At 35.3% G+C, this 25,048-nt stretch overlaps 1 protein-coding gene across 3 annotated transcripts in view; it reads right to left on the bottom strand.

The window, feature by feature from the left end:
- Nucleotides 1–3,092: 3,092 nt before the first annotated feature.
- Nucleotides 3,093–25,048, bottom strand: part of LOC123879042 (homeotic protein distal-less) — a 214,026-nt gene continuing 192,070 nt past the window's right edge. The window contains exons 4-8 of one of the 3 annotated variants that reach the window (XM_045926550.1): nt 10,577–10,706; nt 9,910–10,097; nt 9,077–9,160; nt 7,316–7,452; nt 3,093–4,934 (exon numbers count right to left, since the gene is read on the bottom strand). In XM_045926550.1, coding sequence (XP_045782506.1) covers nt 4,916–4,934; nt 7,316–7,452; nt 9,077–9,160; nt 9,910–10,097; nt 10,577–10,706 — 558 coding nt within the window. In that variant the 3' untranslated portion in view covers nt 3,093–4,915. Of the gene's footprint in view, nt 4,935–5,624; nt 6,228–7,315; nt 7,453–9,076; nt 9,161–9,909; nt 10,098–10,576; nt 10,707–25,048 lie in introns of those variants that run through there. The other 2 variants (XM_045926548.1, XM_045926549.1) reach the window with 2 other exon arrangements.

Here is a 25,048-nt window from a genome sequence, read left to right as displayed (position 1 = left end):
GGTCAGATCCCCTGCAGCATCAGGATTGAGGAGTTGGACTCCAAATTTTTTATGAAACAATGTCGCAAAGTTCCTCTATCGATTAAAAAAGAAATGACGCAAATCGGTTCAGAAATCTCGGAGATTTCGGTGTACATAGCTAAAAAAACACAACTCCCTTTTTGAAAGTCGGTTAAAAAAGTAGCCTATGTTACTCCCTGGTCAATTCTCTACTTGTCTGTGAAAATCCCGTTAAAATCGGTTTAGCCGTTCCCAAGATTAACCTTTTCAAACAGACAGACAGACAGACAGACAGACAGACAGACAGACAGACAGACAGACAGACAGACAAAAATTTTAAAAACGTGTGATTCGGTTATAGTATCGTTCAAATTACCATATGACCTTAATATGCGGTAGTTATTTCGAAATTACAGACAGACACTCCAATTTTATTTATTAGTATAGAGTATAGATAGACTAAAAATATGTTTGGTTGATAAAACAATATTATCTGTACAGTATAAACTGTCTTTGATCAGTGCAGTAAAATAAAAGACGTTAAACTTTACTAACCTCTGCAAAGGCGAGGCTATTTTAATATAACAGTCCTTTCCTCTCTATATTAGGTAGGTGCTTCAAAAACAATTTAAATGGCGTAATTTTAAAATGCATGGAATTATAATTCAAAGCCATTCAAATAACAATGCTACGAGAGTCTGCACTCAGCCTTACGTCTAAATTCTTAAGCAGGAATGACAAATTGGGTAGTGCACTCGGTATGCAAAATAGTATGGGCTTTGCAGTTAGGACACACTTGCGACAAGACGCCCGACAAAATGTGTATGCAACATGCCAATTGCAGAAGTACAGTTGCACCCGTTGCCTTCACACATGATATTGTGATTTGTGACGTGATTCATGTAGTATTTAAAGTTTTGCGCATTTCAACTAAAAAAAGGACCACCACCACGCTATACTTGAAATATAACGTCAAACTTGCAAGTCAACTTAAGATTACTTATTATTATTATTGCTTATGTTTTCGTAATTTTTATCTTTTTGTCGGTTGTATTTAAAAATTAAATCAAGCGTTATTTTTGATCATGATGATACAAGTGTCATAGGTTAGCGAGTTACCAAGTATCTTCACTATGTTATTCTCAATTGAAACGCTTAGTACCTACACATTGTACACTCTTTAAGCTCTCGTCCGGTCGTACAATCACTTTATTCGTTATTATTACCTTTTTGTCGGTTATCTTTAAACATTAAATCAAGCGTTAGTTTTTTATTATGATGATACAAGTGCCATAGGTTAGCGAGTTACCAAATATCTTTACGATTAGATATTTCAAAATTAAATGTCTTTACGTATGGTCAAAGTGAGCTGTGATAACATGTTTAAGCACGACACGAAGTCTTGAAACAAAAAGTCGCTAATATGTACATACCTTTACCAGGTTTTGTTCAATATCCTTTGGGACAGTAATTCTCGGTTTTACTATAAGTGATTACTCTCAGCGTTGAGATGATTTTTTACATATTTATTCGTCTTAATTTAGAACCTTTCAGCATACAGAGCGCTTGGAATCTTCTTTGAATCCACCGAATTGATATGGATACCTTTTTTCTCTGGACATCGACGGCAGGTATGAGGTAATGCTTCGGGGCTAAGGCCTCATTCGCACGAGAGCTTTTTTAACGTTTAAAAAGCGTTTAAAAAGAACAAATGCATTCCCAAGTATCTGTTCACACGTCAACGTTTTTTTAAACGCGCACTTTGTATAGTCAGCGCAACGCCGGGTTTTAATGCAACGCTTTTTAAACGCTCGTGCAAATTAGGGCTTATAGAAAATGTGCGTAAGATGTATCCATACTCCAACATGCGTACGTAAGTAGGTATATAGGTTACGTTATGTTGTGTGCGTAAAATCAAAAAGCTGTTTTAATCCATATCCATACTATCCATACTATTATAAATGCGAAAGTGTGTCTGTCTGTCTGTCTGCTACGCTTTCACGGCTCAACCGCTGAACTGATTTTAATGAAAGGTACCAATAATATTATAAATGCGAAAGTGTGTCTGTCTGTCTGTCTGCTACCTTTTCACGGCCCACAGTTTAACCGATGCTGACGAAATCCGGTATAGAGTTAGCTTATATCCCGGGGATGGACATAGGCTACTTTTTATCCCTGAAAATCAAAGAGTTCCCACGGGATTCCTAAAGACCCATCCGTTTAATCGATTTGTATGAAATTTGGTAGCTTGCGTCCCCGTAATTGACATACGCAACTTTTTATCCCAGAAAATCAAACAGTTCCCACGGGATCTTTAAAAACCTAAATCCACGCGGATGAAGTCGCGGGCATCCTTTAGTTTTAGATATGGCTAAGATTAGTTTATCATGATCAAGCCACTACTGAGCACGGGTTGATGGCCTCCCTGGCGCAGTGGTCTTATTAGCGGGAGGTCCCGAGTTCGATTCCCGGCAAGGGTTTGGAATTTTATAAATTCTAATCTGGTCTAGTGGGAGGCTTCGGCCGTGGCTAGTTATCACCCTACCGGCAAATCCATGTCGCCAAGCGATTTAGCGTTCCGGTACGATGCCGTGTAGAATCCAAATGAGTCTGGGTTTAATGAAACCTGCCATACCCTTTCCAGGTTAGCCCACATCCATCTTAGACTGCATAATCACTAACCACCAGGTGACGTTCAAGGGCCAGTCAAAGGCAAGCTAGCCGTCTGAATAAAAAAACCGGCCAAGTGCGAGTCAGACTCGCGCACCGAGGGTTCCGTACTCGGGTAATTTTTCATATGATACCCCACTTGGAATTTATTTACACATTTTAAGTTTTTTTAATGATGTAGCCACCAATTCGCGGTTTTTGGATTTATTCCTTTACTTTTGCTATAAAGTAAGATAACTATACCTACCAAGTGGGGTATCATATGAAAGGGCTTTACCTGTATATTCTAAAACAGATTTTTTTCATATTATACCCAAACAGGTTCCATCTCTGACTATGAGCACTTTCCATCAGATGTAAAGTTGTCAAACGTCAAATATTTTATCATTGTAATGAACATGTTAAAAATGAAAACACAAAAAAATCTTTTTCACTTTTTATTTGACAAAAGAAATTTATTCACTTTTTTTCTCATTTCCGGTTTCCTTATAATACATTGTAGTTATAAAGTAATTATACTATCTAATCTATATTTATATGTATATTTTTATTCTCTCTATATATTACAAAACATATTTACAAAGTCATCCCGTAAGACCCATTCTAAATCATACTGTAGTCTATTTAAATAATATTCTGAATATGATATTATAAACGTTATATCACTGCCAGAATTATAAGTGTCATAATATTCAATTTTATTCTGGCTATAATATCTCATTCTATGTAATAATTATTTCAAATACATAATATTTTGAAAAATTTAGAACCTAAGTAACCTTTTGTTAAAATTCATACTTTATAATAAATGTAATATTTCACCAGTTAAATTTTTTTTTATGTTTCAAAATTGTTTTGGACGTTATTTTTAAATAGACTATAGTATTGTTTACAAAATAAATTCAGATTGCGATAGAAATAAAAATAGCTTAAATAGATTTGCATTCAGAACACAATTTTTGCACAAACATTATGTAATAAATACATTTTTATTTAATAGTTCACCAAAAAAAATTATATTTTGTCTAAAAAAACTTAAAATTATTTATCACAACAGACTGGTTTGTGTTCCCGTTTGATTTAATGATTATTATAATCTAAATAAATAAACACAATCATGTTTTAAAGCTTAGTTAGTAAAACAAAATAAATTTTCAAAAAAATAAATGGTAGCATTTCAGCAGCCATCTTTTTTTTTTAACATAAAATCACTGGTTACTTTCATTATGTTAATATTTAAACATAACTTTATATTTAAACGTGTTACAATTATTCAGCACCATAACTTCTTATCAGGTGGCATAATAATATAAAAACATAGAATAACCATAAAATAATGTTAGTTAAAAAAATAATAGAATAAAAATAAAATTGTATTTGATTCTATTGACGGCTGCAGAAAAAAGGAAAATTAAGAAAATAAAAATAGTGAGACCTATTAAATAAGTTTAATACTCCTGGGTTTCTCTTTATTTTCAACTTTCCGTCGGGTTTTGGAAAATTCCTCAACTTATATTCCGTGACCACGTTGTTTATTTCCACAAAAAATGCCAGAAAAACTTGGTTGAATTCACAAATATAATAACTACGATGAAGAATATTTTAACTATGAAGAAGATTGTATTAATATTACATGAACGTATTGCACAATTGAACAGTTATACACAAATACAGAAATTTACAGCTTAGATTTCCATTACGATTTAACCTATTTACAATAACGGGAATTCAAAAATACAAAATAATATAGGATACAACCACCTTTCACATATTATTGTTATTTACATCAGTCAAAATTGCATACGCATTTTTGAAACTTTTTACTATTCTCTAAAATGGGTCTAGATTTTAATGGCATACACAACTTTGACAAAAAATAATAATACAATTTTTTGACAGTAAAAAATGTAACTAATTACGAATTTGACCAACGTGGCCACTGGAACTATTTTTAAATTGTATATTTTTTCCAATACTTATATCCTAACAATTTACAGTAACCATTATAAACATTTAAAATCCTATTTATTTATAGTTTATTGTTAATAAAAAATGTACATTGATTTTTATTACTATTAAATAAATTTCTTAACAATAATCTTGGTTGTGCCGTTCTTTTATATCTTTTGGGAGATACGCCATTATAGTGCGCGTTTTTGTGCGCTGTTTATAAATTTTAAGTGAATTATACTTGCAAATTATTTAATTTTTTAGCGTGTGTTTCATTTTGTTTTTCCGATGGTCGTTACACGGCAGGCCAGACCCTGTTGACAAACAATTTTCTGTTATTAATGCTTTTGATAAATAGCCAGACCAATTTAGAAAGGACATAATTTTAAATTTAAACTTTCTACATTTTCACATGCAAAGTATGTTTTTTATATTCACTGAAATCGAAACTTTTCCCATATTCATTGTTAATTGAGGGTTTCATTGAAATAAATATAAAATAAAAATTACTTTAAATATTTCCAAAATTAAAAAAATAATTAGAGCAAAAACATCTAGAGAATTTTTAATGTCACGAATAAAAAAAAAATAGCACCAAAAATATAATAAAATATGGATTATATAAGACCATCTTGGAAAATGTTGCAATAGATCGCAAGCTGTCAAAATTGTATATGCCATTAAAGTATAGTATTTGGTAAACTGTACAAATTATAAAGTTATATTTATTGTGACCATAACAATGAAACATTAACAGGGCTCTCTCCGTCACTCGCTTCATACAATCGTAGTTCCAATATCTTTGAATATTAAGCAACCAAAGTCCATGAAATTTTGCAGACATATTCTAGAAACTAATATCTGTGTCTGTGGTGTTTTAGATTTTTCTAAAAATATGTAGTTTTAAAATTACAGGAGCTCAAAGATTTGTATGTTTTTTAAGACCGCGTAACTTTGAAACCGAATATTTTAATAGAAATCTTTTAGAAACTTTGGTTGCTTAGTATTCGAATGAAATTGGAACTACATTTGTATGAAGCGAGTGACGGAGAGACCCCTCTAGCAACAGCAACTGGTGAAAGAAACGGTGTTATTGCACGAGATAAAATTTTACAGGAGGAGTAAAAAACTGACTGAAATCTGTGAAGCTCTACTGTAATTAATTTATTGTACCATTTTGATCGAAATCACCAACTTTGAACTCGATTTCAGTACAGTTTTATGCCGTTTTACTTGAAAATGAGTTCAGATTTGCTTTCAGTACGTTAAAAAAGTTCAAAATATAGAAAAAATAATTAGTAATTACACCATTTAGTTCGCCAGCTCCTTATTTCATAACGTGATAAACTTTGACATCATTATTTTGAAAAAGTACGAATATATATTATATTATACAAAAAAAATTCAAGGGAAAGCTTGGCAGGTGTATGTTTTTTGCTAAAATTGTAACAGTCACAATGTTTTTATATATTTAGTAATTACTATTGTAGCGTTATTTATAAAGTCTAGACTAATAAAATCTTCAGCTGTCATAATTATTTTGTTCATTCGATCCCAAGAACTGACTTCTCAGCCCCATCCGGTGAAATAACGCTAAGCCGTTTTCACTGTAAATAAATTTGAATATTTTAATCTATATTTTTCTTTACCTATAGCTTTACTCAATTTTAAAACAATATACTCGAATATATATTATTATTAAATATATTAAAGTTATTTCGCAAATATAATAATATCCGCATTCCTCAAATTTTTAATATTCGATATTAAATATATTCTTCATAATTTATATAATAATTATGAAGAAATGCAAATGGACAGATCATCTAAAATGAATTCTTTTTCTTGAAAAATAATGCAGATTAGCGATACTTCAAAAAATAGCTAATTTCTTCTTTTCGACTTCTAATAATATTATGTTGCTTCATCAACTAATAATAAATAGACCATAAATTAACCATATAATTTTTAAAAGAAGACCTTTCTAGGATTATATTGTAATATTCTTTCTATAATACATACAGTGTGTAAATATAATGCTAGCAAAAACGAAGACAGGTGATAGTACTGATGCTAATTACTGATAAGATATCATAAACAAACTACGAAAAAAAAAAATAGAAAAATCCTGTATTTTAAAAGTTTACAATATATTGCAAATAAAACATCTGACTGATGCTAGAGGTCAATGAGTGTTCCGCAAATAGGTAACTCGAAGTCAATGCTGCGTCGCAGGTGGGGCATAGACCAGAGTTTTTCACGCTATGCAATGCGGGTTTGAAAAACACTATAATATCACTAAAACTACAAGATAAGGCAAATGGTTCTTGGCATTGGACTGTGTTAAGGTAGTACAGTGGACCCCCGGTAATCCGACAAACGTTTTGCATGACATTGCCTAAGACCCCCTATAGTCCGGATTTTTTTACAAAAGAGTACCTTGAAATCCGACAACTTACAGATCCAATGGTAAGATTCTATATGTTATAATGCATACTCTGAAGTACGAATCATACTTCACTATGTATGTCATTCAATAATAATAGACATGTCAGATTACAGGGGGTGCCGGATTAGACAGGGGCCGGATTACCGGGGGTTCACTGTAAAATAATAACGCAAAGTTTTTGCTAGCGTTCTGGTTACACCCTGTATATTAATATTGCATATTCAATATTCTCTTCATAATACTTACGTTAACAGTCCAGGGTTGGCGTCAGCTTGGTACCAGGAGTACTGGGGTACATATGGGGGGTGCGGTTGTGGCGCCCCCTGGTGGTGTAGCGCGTGCGCGTGCGCGCCCTTCATATCCCAAGGGCCGGGTGGCGCGCCCTGTTGCCGAAGAAATATATAGGTTAGTTAAAAATAAAATGAAAAACGCTTTCCTTTTGAAAAACAGGGTTCCTACGCTTTCCTTTCCTTTCCACTTTCAACCTTTCCTTTTGAAAAACACATAGGGTCCCTTTTTCGGGTATTTATTCCGACATTTTGCACGATAAATCAAAAACTATTATACGTAAAAATAAATAAAAATCTGTTTTAGAATGTAAAGGTAAAGCCCTTTTATATGATACCCCGCTTGGTATATTTATCTTCCTTTGAAAATTGAAAATAGTAATTATTTGTTCGTGAACACATTTTAATTTTTTTTGTGATGTATGGGTTTTCGGATTTTTTTCTTTACTTCACTAAGACTTACCTAACTTCCAAATTGAATGATTCTAGGTCAACGGGAAGTACCCTATAGGTTTTCTGACAGACACGACAGACGGACAGACAAACAACAAAGTGATCCTATAAGGGTTCCGTTTCACCTTTTGAGTTACGGAACTCTAAAAATCGCCAAATTAATCACGGTATGTACAAGCTATCTACAATATAAAACAACCACCATGCATCTAAGGTTGCCATAAGTCTGTTTAAATCCATAAGCCATATTTGATTTTTTTTCTTCGATTTCAAGTACTATTTTGTTAGGTTAAGAATTTTTTGCTTTGATTTTCATGTATGTACTTAGATCCTAATTTAGTAAGACCCTAAATTAAAAAAGAAACAACCACCATTTTCATAGATTAAAATTGTTCATTACCAAAGCTTCTCTAATACAATAAACTACAATTCATGTAAACGCCAGGTGTGGTGGGCACGCCTTTCGCATACTTATGTAACAATACACAAACACGCATGCGTGATTATTTATTTACAATGTCACGCAATGTCTGACGACAATTTAATTTCGGATTAAATTGTTAGAACACTTTTAATTATTATCATTTACTTGATTAAGGACCTGTTTCACGTTAAGTCATCGGTCTTGGTTATTATCCCTAACATTTGATCATCATCATAGGCTGGCATGGTATGGGAAGAAAGTCATATACTAGAAGAATGTTAAATATGCATGTTGAAGGAAAAAAGAGGAGAGGACGGATCAAAAAAAGGCGGATGGGTTGTGTGAAAGAGGACCCACCAAAAACATTTCATGTAAAGGTTGCCAAGACTCACAAGTTCATAAAGTTTTCACTGTTTAAGTTATGAGATCTCTAGAAGAGCCAAGCCCCTAGCTGAGCTTAGATTTGTGCTGCCCATGAGACCTATCCCAATTCCAAAGTATATAGCTCTTAAATGCTCTTGACTATGTCACATTTATAACAATAAATAACAAATAACTCTATTTACAAGCTCTGATTCTACAAACCCTACATCTTGGCTAAAAAAGTACGGCTTGGCCGTTTACTGTTCGTGGAATTTTTATCTAATATGACATTTAAGCCCGGAATAGCTTGTGCGATCATCACGAAGTACAATACAAATTAGTGATTGTCGAAAAAACTATTTCTTATGGCCTTAAAATATGTTGTCATGTAATAGTTTCACGAACATTACCTAAACGGCCAAGCCGTACTTTCTTAACCAAGATTTAGGGTTTGCAGAATTCTTTGTAGTAAGAACTTACATATCCGACCCTTGGATCCCACGACTGCTGATGAGGAGGTTTCACATCGCATGAGGTGCCGTCCGGCGAGCGGCCTGCTGTTGGCTGTAACAAAAGAACTTGCTTTAAAAAAACTAAATTAAAATTGGTTCATTCGTTTAGGCGCTACGATGCCACAGACAGATACACAGATACACAGACACTTTTTGGATCGGGAGTTAAAATGGATTGGGTGGAGTAAATAAACAAAGTAGCCTACTGGCAACTCTAGTCGCCCGGTGGCCACAGATACCCAATGTTTTGTTATTGGGCAGCCTATTCTGTCCCTAATTGTCTTGTGGGAGGCTTCGGCCGTGGCTAGTTACCACCCTACCAGTAAAGCCGTGTCGCCAAGCGATTTTAGCATTCCAGTACGATGCCGTATAGAAACCAAAGGGGTATGGGTTTAATAAAAACGGCCATAAGTACATACTTCTTCAGGGTTAGCTCGCTTTCATCTTAGACCATCACTTACCACCAGGTGAGATTGCAGTCAAGGGCTAACTTTTTTTTACTGTATCTGAATATTAAAAAAAAGGTACTTAAAGTTTTATTTAGTGACTAGCTGATGCCCGTAACTTCGTTCACGTGGATGTAGGTTTTTTAAAAATCCCATGGGAACTCCTTGATTTTTCGGGATAAAAAGTAGCCTATGTGCTAATCCAGGGTATAATCTATCTCCATTCTAAATTTTAACCCAATCCGTCCAATCGTTTTTGCGTGAAGGAGTAACAAACATACACACACACTCATATTCACACACACACACACACAAACTTTCGCCTTTATAATATTAGTGTGATGAAATCTCTTACATATCCAACCTTTACGTCCCAAGAGGGCTGCGGGGGTTGCTTCACGTCCCACGGCGTCCCCGTGGGGGACAGGCCGGGGGACAGCTCAGACACGGGCGTGGAGCTGGGCGTGGGCGAGTGCGCCTGCGTGGGACCGCTCTGGTACGCGGACGGGGAATGCTGCGAACCGCTCGAACTGCCACCTCCGCCTGAGAAAACAAAATACCGACATTGTTGTAAACAAGAAGGAACATTACAAGGAATCTCTGTTAGAATTAGAAAGAAGTATTCATAGGTCCATGTTTAGAAATTAATAACTTTAACAAGTGTAAATTAAAAGTTTATAACATCCCCGACAAGTGAAGGTTACAGTAACTAGAAAAGAGCTGATAACTTTCAAACGGCTGGACCGATTTTCTTTGATTATAGCTAAGAACACTTTCGATCAAACCACCTTTCAAACAAAAAAAACTAAATTGAAATCGGTTCATTAGTTTAGGAGCTACGATGCCACAGACAGATACATACGTCAAACTACGACTATGAGCTACTATGCCACTAATTGTTATAAGTAAAGTCAAGAGTGAATAGGCATCTTCTAGACGCGTGCGCATCTTAGGCTGCATCATCACGTGCCAGCAGCCATTGCAGCCAAGCGCTAGTCTATAAATTAAAAAAATTGGCTTACCATGTAATAGTTGGTTGTTATTAGGAGGACTTCCGGGTGGGAGGCCGAGGCCAGGAGGTCCAGCTCCTACTTGCGCCGCTTTCATCATCTTTTTGTATTTACTTCGCCGGTTCTGGAACCAGATCTTCACCTGTTGAACAAAAAGTTACCTTGTAAAGATATTTTTCACTTTTAATTTCAGAACATCTAAAATCTAAATTATTAAAACAATGAACCTAAAACTAAAAACCTTAAAAATATAATATAATATAATATAATAATTTATTTAAATTATTATAAAAACAAGTCCCTTTAGGCAAGGTTCCGAAGATACTGGCAGCGTTCCCCCTTTGGATGGCTAGACTAATTCATTGTCCGAGGTATCTGCCAGCTCTTCGGTCTCCTGTGATGTCGACTAACCTTTTTGATATTTGCCTAAAGAGCCTTATAGCGCTAGGACCCCACGGACCAAGGGTCTCGACACCGAATGGGACAAAATCATATTAAATTGAGCGTGTTCCTAATGAAAGGTTTGTATCTATACTAATAAATAAAATTGGAGTGTCTGTCTGTAATTTCTAAATAACTACCGCATATTAAGGTCATATAGTTATTTGAACGATACTATAACTGAATGACACGTTTTTAAAATTTTTGTCTGTCCTGTCTGTCTGTCTGTTTGAAAAGGCTAATCTTGGGAACGGCTGAACCGATTTTGACGGGATTTTCACAGACAAGTAGAGAATTGACCAGGGAGTAACATAGGCTACTTTTTAACCGACTTTCAAAAAGGGAGTTGTGTTTTTCTACCTATGTACAACGAAATCTCCGAGATTTCTGAACCGATTTGCGTCATTTCTTTTTTAATTAATAAGGGCATTTTACGACATTGTTTCATAAAAAATTTGGAGTCCAACTCCTCAATCCTGATGCTGCAGGGGATCTTACCAATCCACGCGGGCGAAGCTGCGGGCATCAGCTAGTTAACAATAAATTGTGAGTATAAGAAATCACTTTCTGTGATAAATCGCCTGTGAAATCACTGTGAAAAAAAATCACCAGATGAAAAGTAGCAATTTCATAATGCCCATCACACTTCACACTAATATTATAAAGGCGAAACTTCGTGTGTTTGTGTGTGTGTGTGTGTATGTTTGTTACTCCTTCACGCAAAAACTACTTGACGGATTTGGCTGAAATTTGGAATAGAGATAGAAAATATCCTGGATTAGCACATAGGCTACTTTTTATCGCGGAAAATCAAAGAGTTCGCACGGGATTTCGAAAAACCTAAATCCACGCGGGCGAAGTCGCGGGCGTCGGCTAGTTTCTAATAGGTAAGCACGAATTTCAGCCATTCAGTCAACTACCTACGCAGCGATAAAAAAAATCGTAGCATCACGCACAGGGTGTCGTGAGAGTGGGCGGGGCTGGGGAGAAACCGTTGCTGCACCGTTAGCGTAGTGATGAGAGACGGTTTTATCGACATCGATAAATCAACACAAACCTCATTCTAGCTTTTCCTTTCAGCAAAGGTTGCTTGGTAGAGATTGCTCTAAGCAATAAGGCCGCCTTTGCACACAATTGTTTTTCTGTCTTGTATTCCTTTTACATGTGTTGTGTGCAATAACGACTTATATCTATCTATCTATCTATTTGAAAAAGTTTTTTCACTCCATTGGGGCAAACAGAACGATTTTTCTGAGATTAACCCATCGCCTGCCAACTACCGAGCACGGGTCTCCTCTCAGAATGAGGAAGGCTTAGGCCATAGTCTGCAACGCTGGCCCAGTGTGTACTGGCAGACTTCACACACATTTGAGAACAATATGTAGACTTTGCAATTGGTCATTGTAAGGTCTACATCTCCTGAGGATGCTCCGGTGTCGGCGCGAAACGTGCGTCGAGTGGTTTTGGAATTTGTGGGGTACTGCTTGGCGGCTGGCTTTTCCTGCATGTTTAGCAGTGGGAGTTGTATGTTGCACCATACAGATTTGTCTTGTTTAACGGATTATAACAAATTAAGGTTTTGGTTCCTTGTATATGTAGAACTCTTAAACATGCAGGTTTCCGGCATGGACCGTTAGCGTTAGTGATGGATAACGGTTGTTACGATGTTGATATAAGCTATTAGCACAAAGTAAGGGTAGATATTACATATAGAGGTTCGACGAAGCCGTATAGGGTAAGGGAGATGGATATTGACGAGGAAGCGACCCGTGGTGAGGGGCAATTTCGACGCCTGCTAGAAACCTTCGGCTTCGGGCGAAAATTCGGCTCATTTTGGCCGAAATTTGGCTAAAGGTAGTTGTTTTGGTCGAAGACAGCCGAAGCCGAAAGTTCGATCGGAAACAACAAAATTACGGTTAACGAGCCAATGCCCGTGAAATAAAGTTCAAGTAAAATTTTTATAATCCCGTGAGAATTCTTTGATTTTCCAGAATTTATCTTGGAAGAAGCCTCCAGAATATGTCTTCAGAAAGCAAGCAATCTCTGTACCCGATTTTGTCAAAATCATTTAACATTTTTTCGCATTTATAATATCAGGATGTATATTATTTCTACCCATTCGTACATAATATACACAACACAAAACCTATAATAAGTGTTTGACTGCAATCATGTCAAGTTCTTCCTTAATAGGGCTCTCTCCGTCACTTACTCCATACAATCGTAGTCCCAATTTCATTTGAATATTAAGCAACCAAAGTCCATGAAATTTTGCAGACATATTCTAGAAACTAATATCTGTGGCTGTGGTGTTTTAGATTTTTCTAAAAATATGTAGTTTTAAAATTACGGGGCCTCAAAGATTTGTATGTGAATTTTTAAGACCGCGTGACTTTGAAACCGAATATTTTAACGGAAATCTGGAAAACCACAGGTATAGATATTAGTTCCCGGAACGTTTCAACAAAATTCCATTGAGTATGATTGGTTAGTATTCCAATGAGAGACGAACTACGTTTATATGGAGCGAGTGACGGAGAGACCCCTCTTAAACGTAATATTAATTGTGGAAGCCGCATTTACAAAATAACACAAAAACTACTAATACTGTTATCTCCTACAGTAACTGACAGGTGAACAAAAAGATTACACACTTTCAAGACGGCAAGTCTAAAGGCGGAGTAAGGTCAGAACCGTTAGTTCACCGTTAGAATCATGTTAGAACTTCGAATAGCTACCTATAGTACATAGTGGCGATTTATGTCATCGAAAATTATATACGATTGTCATTTCACATCACTATATGACAGTGACAGTTATATCTAATGCTATTAGACACCGCTTTTTTGCAATCTGCTAAAAATTGTAATGTATTTTGAAAGACAGATAAAAGATATCTTTAATGGAATGATTATAGGAATTAAACAATACTAAAAACATGAATAATATATGATCATCAATCCCACCGTTTCACTACTGAGTATGGTTCTCCTCTCAAGAGAGTTTAGGTCATAGTCTGCCACGCTGTTCCTGTGTGGATAATTTTCTGACTTCACACACCTTTGAGAATACTATGGAGAACTCTCAGGCATGCAGGTTTCCTCAAGATGTTTTTTGCTCACCATTAAAACGAGCCCGGGATCGAACCCCCGACCTCCCGATTAGAAGGCAGACGTCTTAACTACTACAAACACGACGGACGCGGATGGACGGACGGACAGACAGACAGACAGACAGACAGACTGACAACAAAGTGATTCTATAAGGGTTCCGTTCTTCCTTTTGAGGTACGGAGCCCTAAAAAGGAAAAAATAGACACAATTGATTAGTAATTAAATGCCATGTTAGAAACTTCAACATGATTATTAATCATGTTAATGAGTCAGAGGGAAAAATAATATTGAATTATTGTTCTATTACTACGTATTATTAAATCGCCTCATTGGTCTAGCGGCTGGCTTAATTAGTTCTAGATTATAAGGTCCCAGATTCGGTTTTGGATCGAGCCAAAAAAAAGCTAACGGTTATTTTGTTGACGAGAAATTCTCAGTGGCAAGAAATCTCAAGAAATTCCGAAGTTGGAAAGTTGGAAGAAAGCGCGTAAAGCAATTACCTAGTCCTGCATCTGATATCTCTCCGGTCGTGTCGGATTTCCATCCTAACGGACTATGAGATCACTCGATCGAGAGGAATAGAGAGAGCACTGTTTAGCCATGCCCGCCGTGACTGGGTCAGGAAGAGCAAGTAGTAGGCTATAACATTGATGGTACAATGATTAAGACGTTGGCCTCCTATTCGGTCGGTCGGGGGTTTGATTTTGAGTTGGTTTTCTGATTTTTAGGGTTCCGTACCTCAAAAGGAAAGACGGAACCCTTGTAGTATCACTTAGTTGATTTAGGTTTTTAAAGATCCCGTGGGAACTGATTGATTTTCCGGGATAAAAAGTTGCCAATTTCAATTACAGGGACGCAAGCTACCTTGGTGCCAAATATCATAAATCGTTAAGCGGATGGGTCCGCGGGAATTCTTCGATTTTGCGGGATAAAAGGTAGCCTATGCCACCCCAATCCTGTACCAAATTTCGTCAGAATCGGTTAAACTGTTGGGCCGTGAAAAGGTAGCAGACAGACAGACAGGCAGACGGACAGACCGACAGACACACTTTCACATTTATAATATTATAAGTATGGATTACTGCAATAGAAACGATAAAAAATCAGGAAAATCGTATCAATAACTTGTTTAACCCAATTAAGTATACGAAAAAAGTTGACGTTCAAAATTACACACCACGAAAAATAATGCACTATTATGTTTAATGATAGCTGTCAAATTAATTAATAACCTTTTAAAAACACATAAAAATCACGTTTACACGAAACAAAAAGGTGTTGATATTCGCAAAATGAAATTAAAAACCTCTTGACTGACTTAAATTAAAGAAAAATGCCTTAAAAACCCGATTTCCAGACTGAATTGGACTATTATAAACAATTAAAAAATGTTTTACCGTAGGCTGACCTTTATGGATGGCAATTTAGGTCAAGGTCATTGCATTAATGTAAGGTTGAAATTGAAACTAAAGCCAAGTTGAGTTTAAAATAAAAATGCACTTACAGCTGTGCTTGCGTTTTTTTTTTAATAAATCACACTAATATTATAAAGAAAGTTTGTATGTGTGTGTGTGTGTGTGTGTGTGTGTGTGTGTGTGTGTGTGTATGTTTGTTACTCCTTCACGCAAAAACTACCAGACGGATTTGGCGGAATGGAGATAGATAATATCCTGGATTAGCACATAGGCTACTTTTTATCCCGGAAAATCAAAGAGTTTCCACGGGATTTCGAAAAACCTAAATCCACGCGGACGAAGCCGCGAGCATCGGCTAGTAACAAGATAAAGTTGAAAACTAAAACCCGACTGCGATCGTCTTAATAAACGCTGAAATATTATAGTAAAATTGTTTTTCTGTCGCTTGGTATATTTTAATGTTGTAGTACATTTATATTTATGAACTCAGAATTTTCTCCTCTTTCATTTGACACCCCACTCGATACAATAGCAAAAAAAATTTTGGAGACACCCACTTTTTTTCATGTAACATCCGTTTGGTCAATTTTTTTCGTATAAAATGTAGCCTATGTCACCCGGACCCTTACGACGAATCGATGGACACCTCATTCATCAAAATCGGCCCAGTAGTTTAGGCTCTACGGCGGAACACGCAGAATCTGGATACAAACATACATACCCTCATAAATACCCTCATACATACATACATACATACATAATAGACTGCTAAAATCATAACCCTTCCTTTTGGCTTTGCCGCAGTCGGGTAAAAATGTAGATCTATTTCTAGTGTTGTCACGCACGAATCGACATCTAAATTATATAAAAGGTGACTGACTGTACTAACGACGCACAGCTCAAACTACTTATTTACCTCGACAGATCGGGCTGAAAATTAAAATTTGGCTTGTAGATATCCGTTAAAAATCGATTTTTGAAAATTCATCCTATAAGGGGGTTCGTGAAAAGTTATCACACAGACAGCCACACTTTCGCATTGTGTGTATGTTTGTCACTCTTTCACGCAAAAACTACTGGACGGATTTGGCTGAAATTTAGCATGGCGGTAGATTATATCATGGATTAACACATAAGCTACTTTTTATCCCGGGAACGAAGTCGCATCAGCTAGCAATGCATACATTTTGTTTTGAGAAAGGACTACCTATATTATCTGCTCTATTTGTCTTCTGCCACATCAAAAGTACTGTTTACCCTGACAGTTCTATCTCAAAATTTATGCACTATAGTTTAACTAGATGATGCCCGCGGCTTCACCCGCGTGGATTTCGGTTTTTTAAATCTCTCTCTCTCGGAACTCTTTGATTTTCCGGGAAAAGGTAGCCTATGTCCTTCCCCGGGATGTATCCCAAGTCTATACCAAATTTCATTAAAATCTGTTCAGCGGTTGGGCTGTGAAAACGTAGCAGACAGACAGACAGACACACTTTCGCATTTATAATTTTAGTATGGAAGTACGGATTTAAAAGCATGACATAAAAATAATTATTTATCCGAGATTCATTAAATAATTATGACTTATGTTAACCGGTTGATCAATGAAACGGACTGTATTTTAAACGGCGCGACAGCCGTATTATCGATAATCGATACATCAGGACAAATTATTTACGATCACAGTAACAGGTCGGGTTGACATTAAAAACATGTAACACACAAAAGTTATATAACACAGCTTGACATTATGAGGTTACATAAAATGTTTACATTGAGATATTGTTTACCGAAACAGTCTGAGATATAGTTTTAACTGCAAATCTATGCATATAATTTAACTTATAACACCCTCTTTTTGAATCGGGGCTTAAAAAGACTTCTACTTATTAAATGACTGACTGATGTATCACACTAATATTATAATGGCGAAAGTTTGTATGTGTGTGTGTGTGTGTGTGTGTGTGTATGTTTGGTACTCCTTCACGCAAAAACTACTGGACGGATTTGGCTGAAATTTGGAATGGAGATAGATAATATCCTGGATTAGCAAATAGGCTACTTTTTATCCCGGAAAACCAAAGAGTTCCCACGGGATTTCGAAAAACCTAAATCCACGCGGACGAAGTCGCGGGCGTCAGCTAGTTAACGCATCACCCAAATCGCTAGGCACCCAATAAAGGATTTTTGGAAATTTCAGCCCTAATGGATTAAGCAAGGGATGAAACTTTGTATTTCAAGTCATATCCATGAAAATTGGTATTTGGCTTTCGGTTTATAATGAATGGATAAACATTTTTTAAGTCCCACATTACTGACGAATTTCTGAGTGACCAAGTTGCATGAAAATTGTTGGCTTTGCATTCAGCAGCATACAAAGTAGGTAGTGTCTTAGTTACATTGCTTATATATTGTACATTTACACGTTGTAACATTTAGTTTTATAAAAAGAGCAGCTGCTAAGTTTCTTGCCGGCTTTTCTCAGTAGAATCGGCTTTCGAACCCGTGGTAGAGTTTCGATATAATATTATCATAAGAACCAAAAGCTACATAAAAAATAATTCATTTCATTTCAGTACACAAATATATTGTTAAGTTATAAGTTCTATCGACAGGTTTATCGATATTAGGCGCGTGGCATCACTACACCCACAGCTCCACCACCCTCCACCCCGCCCCGATTAGCGGGTCGACCCTTGCCTTAACCTACCTAACCTATTCTATTGGTATTCTACTCCTATTGACTCCCTTACTTAGTTATATCGAAATTGCTTTATATCTGATTTGGAATACATTTAAGTATTGCATTTATGGCATGTGAGTAATTTGGAAATCTCACTGCCTGCTTTTAAAAGGATAGGAAGGATAAGAAAGGATTTTAAAAGATTTAGATACACTAATGATAAATAGGTATAGCTTGGCTCTCATTTGAATATCAACCAATCAACCCCAATGAAATTTAGTAGATTTTTAGGGTTCCGTTCTAAAACACAATGTTTTAGAATTTACCTTTTTGTACCTGTGGTTTGCCAGATTTCCGTATAAACTTTAAACATAGTCCAAAGATTTACATACAAATCCTTAAACCCTTGTTACTTGACTCTCAAAACCTAACAAACCACAAACACAGATACCTATATTATTATTTTGTTTCTAGAACGTGTCTATATTTGATTGAGTTTCTCTGGTCTTGTGGGAGGCTTTAGCCGTGGCTAGTTACCACCCGACCGGCAAAACCGTGCCGCCAAGAGTAGTGTTGAATTGGGGATCCTGTATCAAAATCCATGGGGATTTTGGATCACTCTCGCTAACGCTCGTTCGCTACGCTCACCGTGATACAAAATCCCCATGAATTTTGATACAGGATCCCCAATGTAGGCTACTGTCCACAACAACACATTAAATAAATGGAGTATTCCTAAATCCAAGCAACAATTAATCACTATCAACAGTGAGACAAAATCCTCAATGACTAGTTATTGCGGATCCTATATCATACGCCCGCACCGCACAGTGGATGATATAATACGATGAGTTCGACGAGACTGCGGCATTCATAAGAAATGCGAACGAGCCCATATGCATGATAATTTTACGTCTAAAAGTTTGCTCTCGCATAGTTAACCATTTGATTTGTTGCGCTCAAATTATTTTTGTATATTGATCGTGTTTCTGCTTGATCCGGCATTGCTGTATTCATTAGTATGAATTTCGATCGATTGATTCGAGGCTTGCGCATACTTATAATAGGTTGGATAAAGGTAGACTCTTTAAATGTTTATAGCTCATCAGAAATATATTCGTATTACATTAACGATTGCTTTTCCACATATCGGACATAACATTTTATCCAACGATAAAGCACATTTAGTACACGTTATAGCATGACCACATGGTATATAACACGCAGCTACTTCTTCTACAAGACAAATTTTGCAGCAAAGTGTTTCTTTAATATTTTCAACACATAATATGTTTCTGTCTGCAAAAGAACTTATTATATTGTTATTTACAAATTGTTCAGATACTTTTGATGCACCACAAACATCTTTGCTATCACTTTGTAGGTATGTTTCACCCTTCACAAGTAAAACATAGGGACAGGACGGAAACCAGCGTGCGTGCTCCGACCATGGATGATCTTCGATGCCCCAGTCTTTGAGCCTGCCATCACAAAAGTAACAAATCACGCGATCACTATCTCCTGTATAAAAAAAACCAGCATCAGCCATTTCTTGAGGTTTTTGATTTAAATCTTGAGGCCAGGTATCAAAACTTCGCAATCTTGCGATTTGAGTTGCATAGCGAGGATATTTAGGATATATTAACTCCATTCTGATCTACAAACAATGAATTTTGGATAAAGATTTATTAGTAAAAATATATTATAGCAGATTTCTAGTAAGGTGTGCAAGCTTATCATACATTATTATTTATCGAAAATTAATTCTTTAATGATGAATTTAGACACATTTCCCGCTATTTAAATATATTTCGATTGTTATAAATACTTTGATAAATAGAGATTAATGGACGAAAAAAATACGTACAATGCGTACTAATATAATAAATTCACTGATGCCCCCACGACTTCATCTGCATGGATTTAGGTTTTTAAATCCTGCGGGAACTCTATGATTTTCCGAGATAAAAAGTTGTCTATATCTCTCCAGTTCTTTTACTATACCCACGAAAAATCATGTCGATTCGTTGCTCCGTTGCGACGTGATTGAAGGACGAACCAATAAACAAACAAACAGACACACTTTAGCATTTATAATAAGTATGATTAGTGATGCAAAAAGGCGTCTGTCTAAACTAAAGACTAACGGCTGAATCTTGCCGAAATTTGATACACAGACAATTCACATCTTGGAGACGGATCCAGGATATTTTTTGACGTCGAAAATTAAAGGATTTCCACTCAAGTTTTAAATCAAATTCGCAAGGAAGAAGATTGAAGCATCAAATAGGAGCAAATATTATTAGACCTTTCACAAATTTTATACCTACCTATGGAAAGTAGTAAAATGTATAACCTTTTAACATTTTAACTATCGCGAGTCCGACGCATACCATTCCTTTTACGGTTAGATCTCAATTCACTGCGTAACTATAAACAACAGCGTCTTCCATGCTTCAAAATCGAACACCTATAGCTGATGCGGCAATAATTTATACGTAAGACAGTGTTCATACGAATGTATAAATCTAGTCTGATTACTTTCGCAAATATAAGTTTTATGTTGTGATGATTTAGTGTTTAAAGTTACATGCGCAAATGTTTAAATCTAATTTATTTCAATCCATTTCGTTTATTATGAAAGAGGTTTTAGAATTCGAGCGTATAAATAGGTCGATCCTAAGCGTCACCATTCCTTTCTTTCCGAGTTTTGGATACGACGACAACAACAGTCGAAATAAAGTATGTAAGTATTTTTATTTTATATGTTTATTTTTGAATTAAGCAACTAGGTACCTATTGAATTTTTATTTGGAGTTTTCATGTTGATAGTTACTTAAATTGTTTTTCAGGGCCTCTTCATCTTTCATCAATCCATTTGACGAAGACGAAGACCCCATCGCTTTGGTGCAGCCCCCATCAACATCGAAGTCTCTTAAGAAGAAACGTGAGGTGAAGCGGAAGAAGACGATCAAGAAAAAGGAGGTGACTTCTTCTGCTCCGAAGAATCCGTTCGAATCGAGCGGATCGGAATCTGAACCCGAAACGTCTCCAAATACACCTACGAGTCCATCTGTTAAGCGGAGGAGGTTTATTACCGAATCTGAGGTGAGTTGTCTTATTTATATTTTATTGGATTAAAGCTTTTAAAAGACTTCCCAATAAGAATGTTGTTAGGCAATTGGTCTGTATATAAATTTATGAATATAGTTTGTTAAAGTTATTATTTTGTTAGGGATCATATCCGAAGGGTACCAGTGGGATCCTATTACTAAGCTACCGCTGTCCGCCCGGACGTCTGTCTGTCAGCGGGCTTTATCTCATGAACCATAATAGGTAGAGAGTTGAAATTATCGCAGATGATACTAAATTGAATATTTTTCAATTTCAGGATGAATCTACTAGCAAGCCAGTGCGCGCTGCGAAATTGAGAAGTTTTCTCAGTCGGCGCGTTGCGTCGGGGTATACATCCCAATCAGACCCATCGAAGAAAGGCAGCTACTACTTCGAGCTGCGCGTCTACAACTCTGAAGAAGTGGAGAAACTCGCGAACAATGAGCGTTGGAAGCATGCCATCTGCACACTAAAACTTGCAACTGATTTAAATTCGGTGGTATGGAAGTCCCTCACCAAATTAATTGATGATAGTAAGGCTGAACTAAAAAATATTCAGCCCATTTTATACCCTGCAAATGAAAATAATTTCTAAGATAAATTTTGTAAATTAAATTTTGTAAATCTTAGAAATTATTTTCATAAATAAATTCAAAAAATATTTCATCTGCAACATATTGTATATAATAAGTATGACAATTAAATTACTATCTTTATGTTTGTGCCTGTAAATATTTTTTAACGTGTTTTTTTTACAGAAATTACAAAGCCTAAACCATACAAAGCCTAGACCATACAAAGCCTAGATCATACAAAGCCTAGACCATACAAAACCTAGACCATACAAAGCCTAGACCATATGAAACTAGAAATATAAAAACTAGAACCATATGAAACTAGAACCATATAAAATTAAATTAACGTGTTTTTTTTACAGAAATTACAAAGCCTAAACCATACAAAGCCTAGACCATACAAAGCCTAGATCATACAAAGCCTAGACCATACAAAACCTAGACCATACAAAGCCTAGACCATATGAAACTAGAAACATAAAAACTAGAACCATATGAAACTAGAACCATATAAAATTAAATAAAAATGTCTAAATGTTCATATCGAAAGATTTGAAGTTGGGATATTAATAACGTGATACTTACAGCCCTTATACTCTTACTAAGTCTGCACATTGTCTGAAAATAACTAGATTACTTTATTTTAATACAGTCATCTCATAACTATCCAAAATTTAAAATCTAGAACTGAGAAACTAGAACCATACAAACTAGATACTTGACATGTTTGAATGTTGATATCGAAACATCGCATTACTTCCATTCTATTAATAACTGTTTACTGTTTATTAGCCAATAGCTTGATTTATTATTTAGCTGTATTTCCTTACCGATTTTTTATACGCAGAATATTAAAACCAGAACTGAGAAACTAGATACTAAATAGATAAACAAGATAAGCAATTCTATGAAATTGAAAATGTTTTTCTGCAAAGAGTGTAACCTTTATGTTAAAACATCTATATCGTCACATAACAGAACAAATACTCATAAATCTAATAGTTTATTTCAATCTAGATATGAGAATGTGCAAATTATAAAAACGGCTTTTAGAAACAGAATAATCAGTTACAAAGTAAATCCGACCTCTACAACTTTAGTTCCAGAGAGTTTTTTTTCACAAATATTTAAAACCACACGCGAGATCATAAATATATCTCTAAAGAAACACACTGCCATTAAAGTAAATTTCGAGTTATTTGTTTCGTATATTTTACCAAAAAATTTTGAAAAGTCTATTAAATCTTTCAGTACTAAATATGGTATTATAGTCCAAAGTACTGATATTGATAATTTTTTATTACAATGTGCTCAAAAGTTAACTTGCAAATGCGCAGAATTCGAACAGTCAGAATCTGGTTGGACAATTGATTCTATCAGTCATTTGGAGATAAATATTAATAAATATAATCCTCTGAAAGGTGGATCATATTTGGCATTACCATCACATATAAGAAATACAAAATCATGTCTAAATATTCATAATTTCGATGATTGTTGCTTTTTATGGTGCATTGCTGCTAAAATGTATCCTACAAAACTTAATTCCAATAGAGTTTCATCATATCCTCATTATTCATTGCTTTTTGACATAAGAAATATGACATTTCCTCCGGGAATTGAAGATATTAAAACCTTTGAGAAGAACAATCCAACTATTAGTGTAAATGTTTATGGGTTAGAAGCCAATAATACAGTTACAGGTCCTTTGTATGTGACTTTAGCTCGAAAACTTACCCATGTTAATTTATTATATATTACTAAAAATGACAAAGCCCATTACTGTTTGATTAAAGACTTTGGCCGACTTGTGCGAAGGCAATTAACAAAACACAAGTCTAAAATATTTTTATGTGATGAATGTTTTTTATATTTCGCAAATGAACAAAAACTACACAATCACGATTGTGCTAAAAGACAAACTGTACTTCCAGAAGATGGTAGTAAGTTGCATTTTTCAAACTATGAGAGAACTCAAAGAATTCCTATCGTGATATATGGCGATTTTGAGAGCTTGCTTTGTAAATATTCAAACGAAAATAAATCTCTTTATACTGAAGATATACAAACACATGAACCATCTTGTTTCGCTTATTACATATGTTGCCATTCTAAACCTGAGCTTAATGACTTTGTAAGCTATCGCGGACCAAACTGTGGTAAAAAATTTGTTGAAAGCATTACGCGAGATGTAAAAAGATTGCACGGTATTTTAAATACAAATAATCCAATGTTTCCTCTTACTACCGAAGAGTTGACTTCATATAATGAAGCAAAAATTTGCTGCATCTGTAAAACAATGTTTAAAAAATATGATATAATAGTAAAGGATCATGACCATTTTACAGGTAAATACCGAGGCCCTGCTCACAACACTTGTAACATAAATGCAAAAAAATGTACGTTTATACCGATCATTTTTCATAACTTGAGTGGTTATGATTGCCACTTATTTATTAAAGAATTATCAGAAATTACCGGAAAAACGAGCTTGATACCAAAATCTAAAGAAAAATATATATCATTCACAAAATTTTTACCTATTGATAAAACAAATGCTGCTCAACTGAAGTTTATCGATTCATTTAATTTTTTGAGTTCGGGTTTGGATAAACTGGCAAAGAGTCTTCATCCGAATGATTTTCAGCATATGCGTGTATTTATTAAGGATGAACACTTATTAAATTTGGCCTGTAAAAAGGGTGTCTATTGTTATGATTATATGGATGCATGGGAGAAATATAATGAAACAAAGTTACCAAAACATTCGATTTTTTTTAATAAACTCACAGGTGAAAATATTTCCATTGAGGATTACGAACACGCTTTAAAAATATGGAAAACTTTTGGTATAAAAAACTTAGGAGAGTATACAGATTTATACTTACAATGCGATGTCTTATTACTATGCGACGTTTTTGAAAAGTTCAGAAATATGAGTTTAGACTATTATAATTTAGACCCCTGCTATTATGTATCATCTCCATCTTTAAGTTGGGACGCAATGTTGTTATATACTAAAGTTGAGCTTGATTTGATTTCTGATGTGGATATGTATCAGATGTTAGAAAAAGGTATTCGAGGTGGTTTAGCCCAGTGTTCATTGAGATATGCTGAAGCAAACAATAAATATTTACCATCCTACA

This window comes from Maniola jurtina, chromosome 27, assembly GCF_905333055.1.
Source record: "Maniola jurtina chromosome 27, ilManJurt1.1, whole genome shotgun sequence".
NCBI lineage: Eukaryota > Metazoa > Arthropoda > Insecta > Lepidoptera > Nymphalidae > Maniola > Maniola jurtina.
This window is presented reverse-complemented; position numbering and strand designations above follow the sequence as displayed.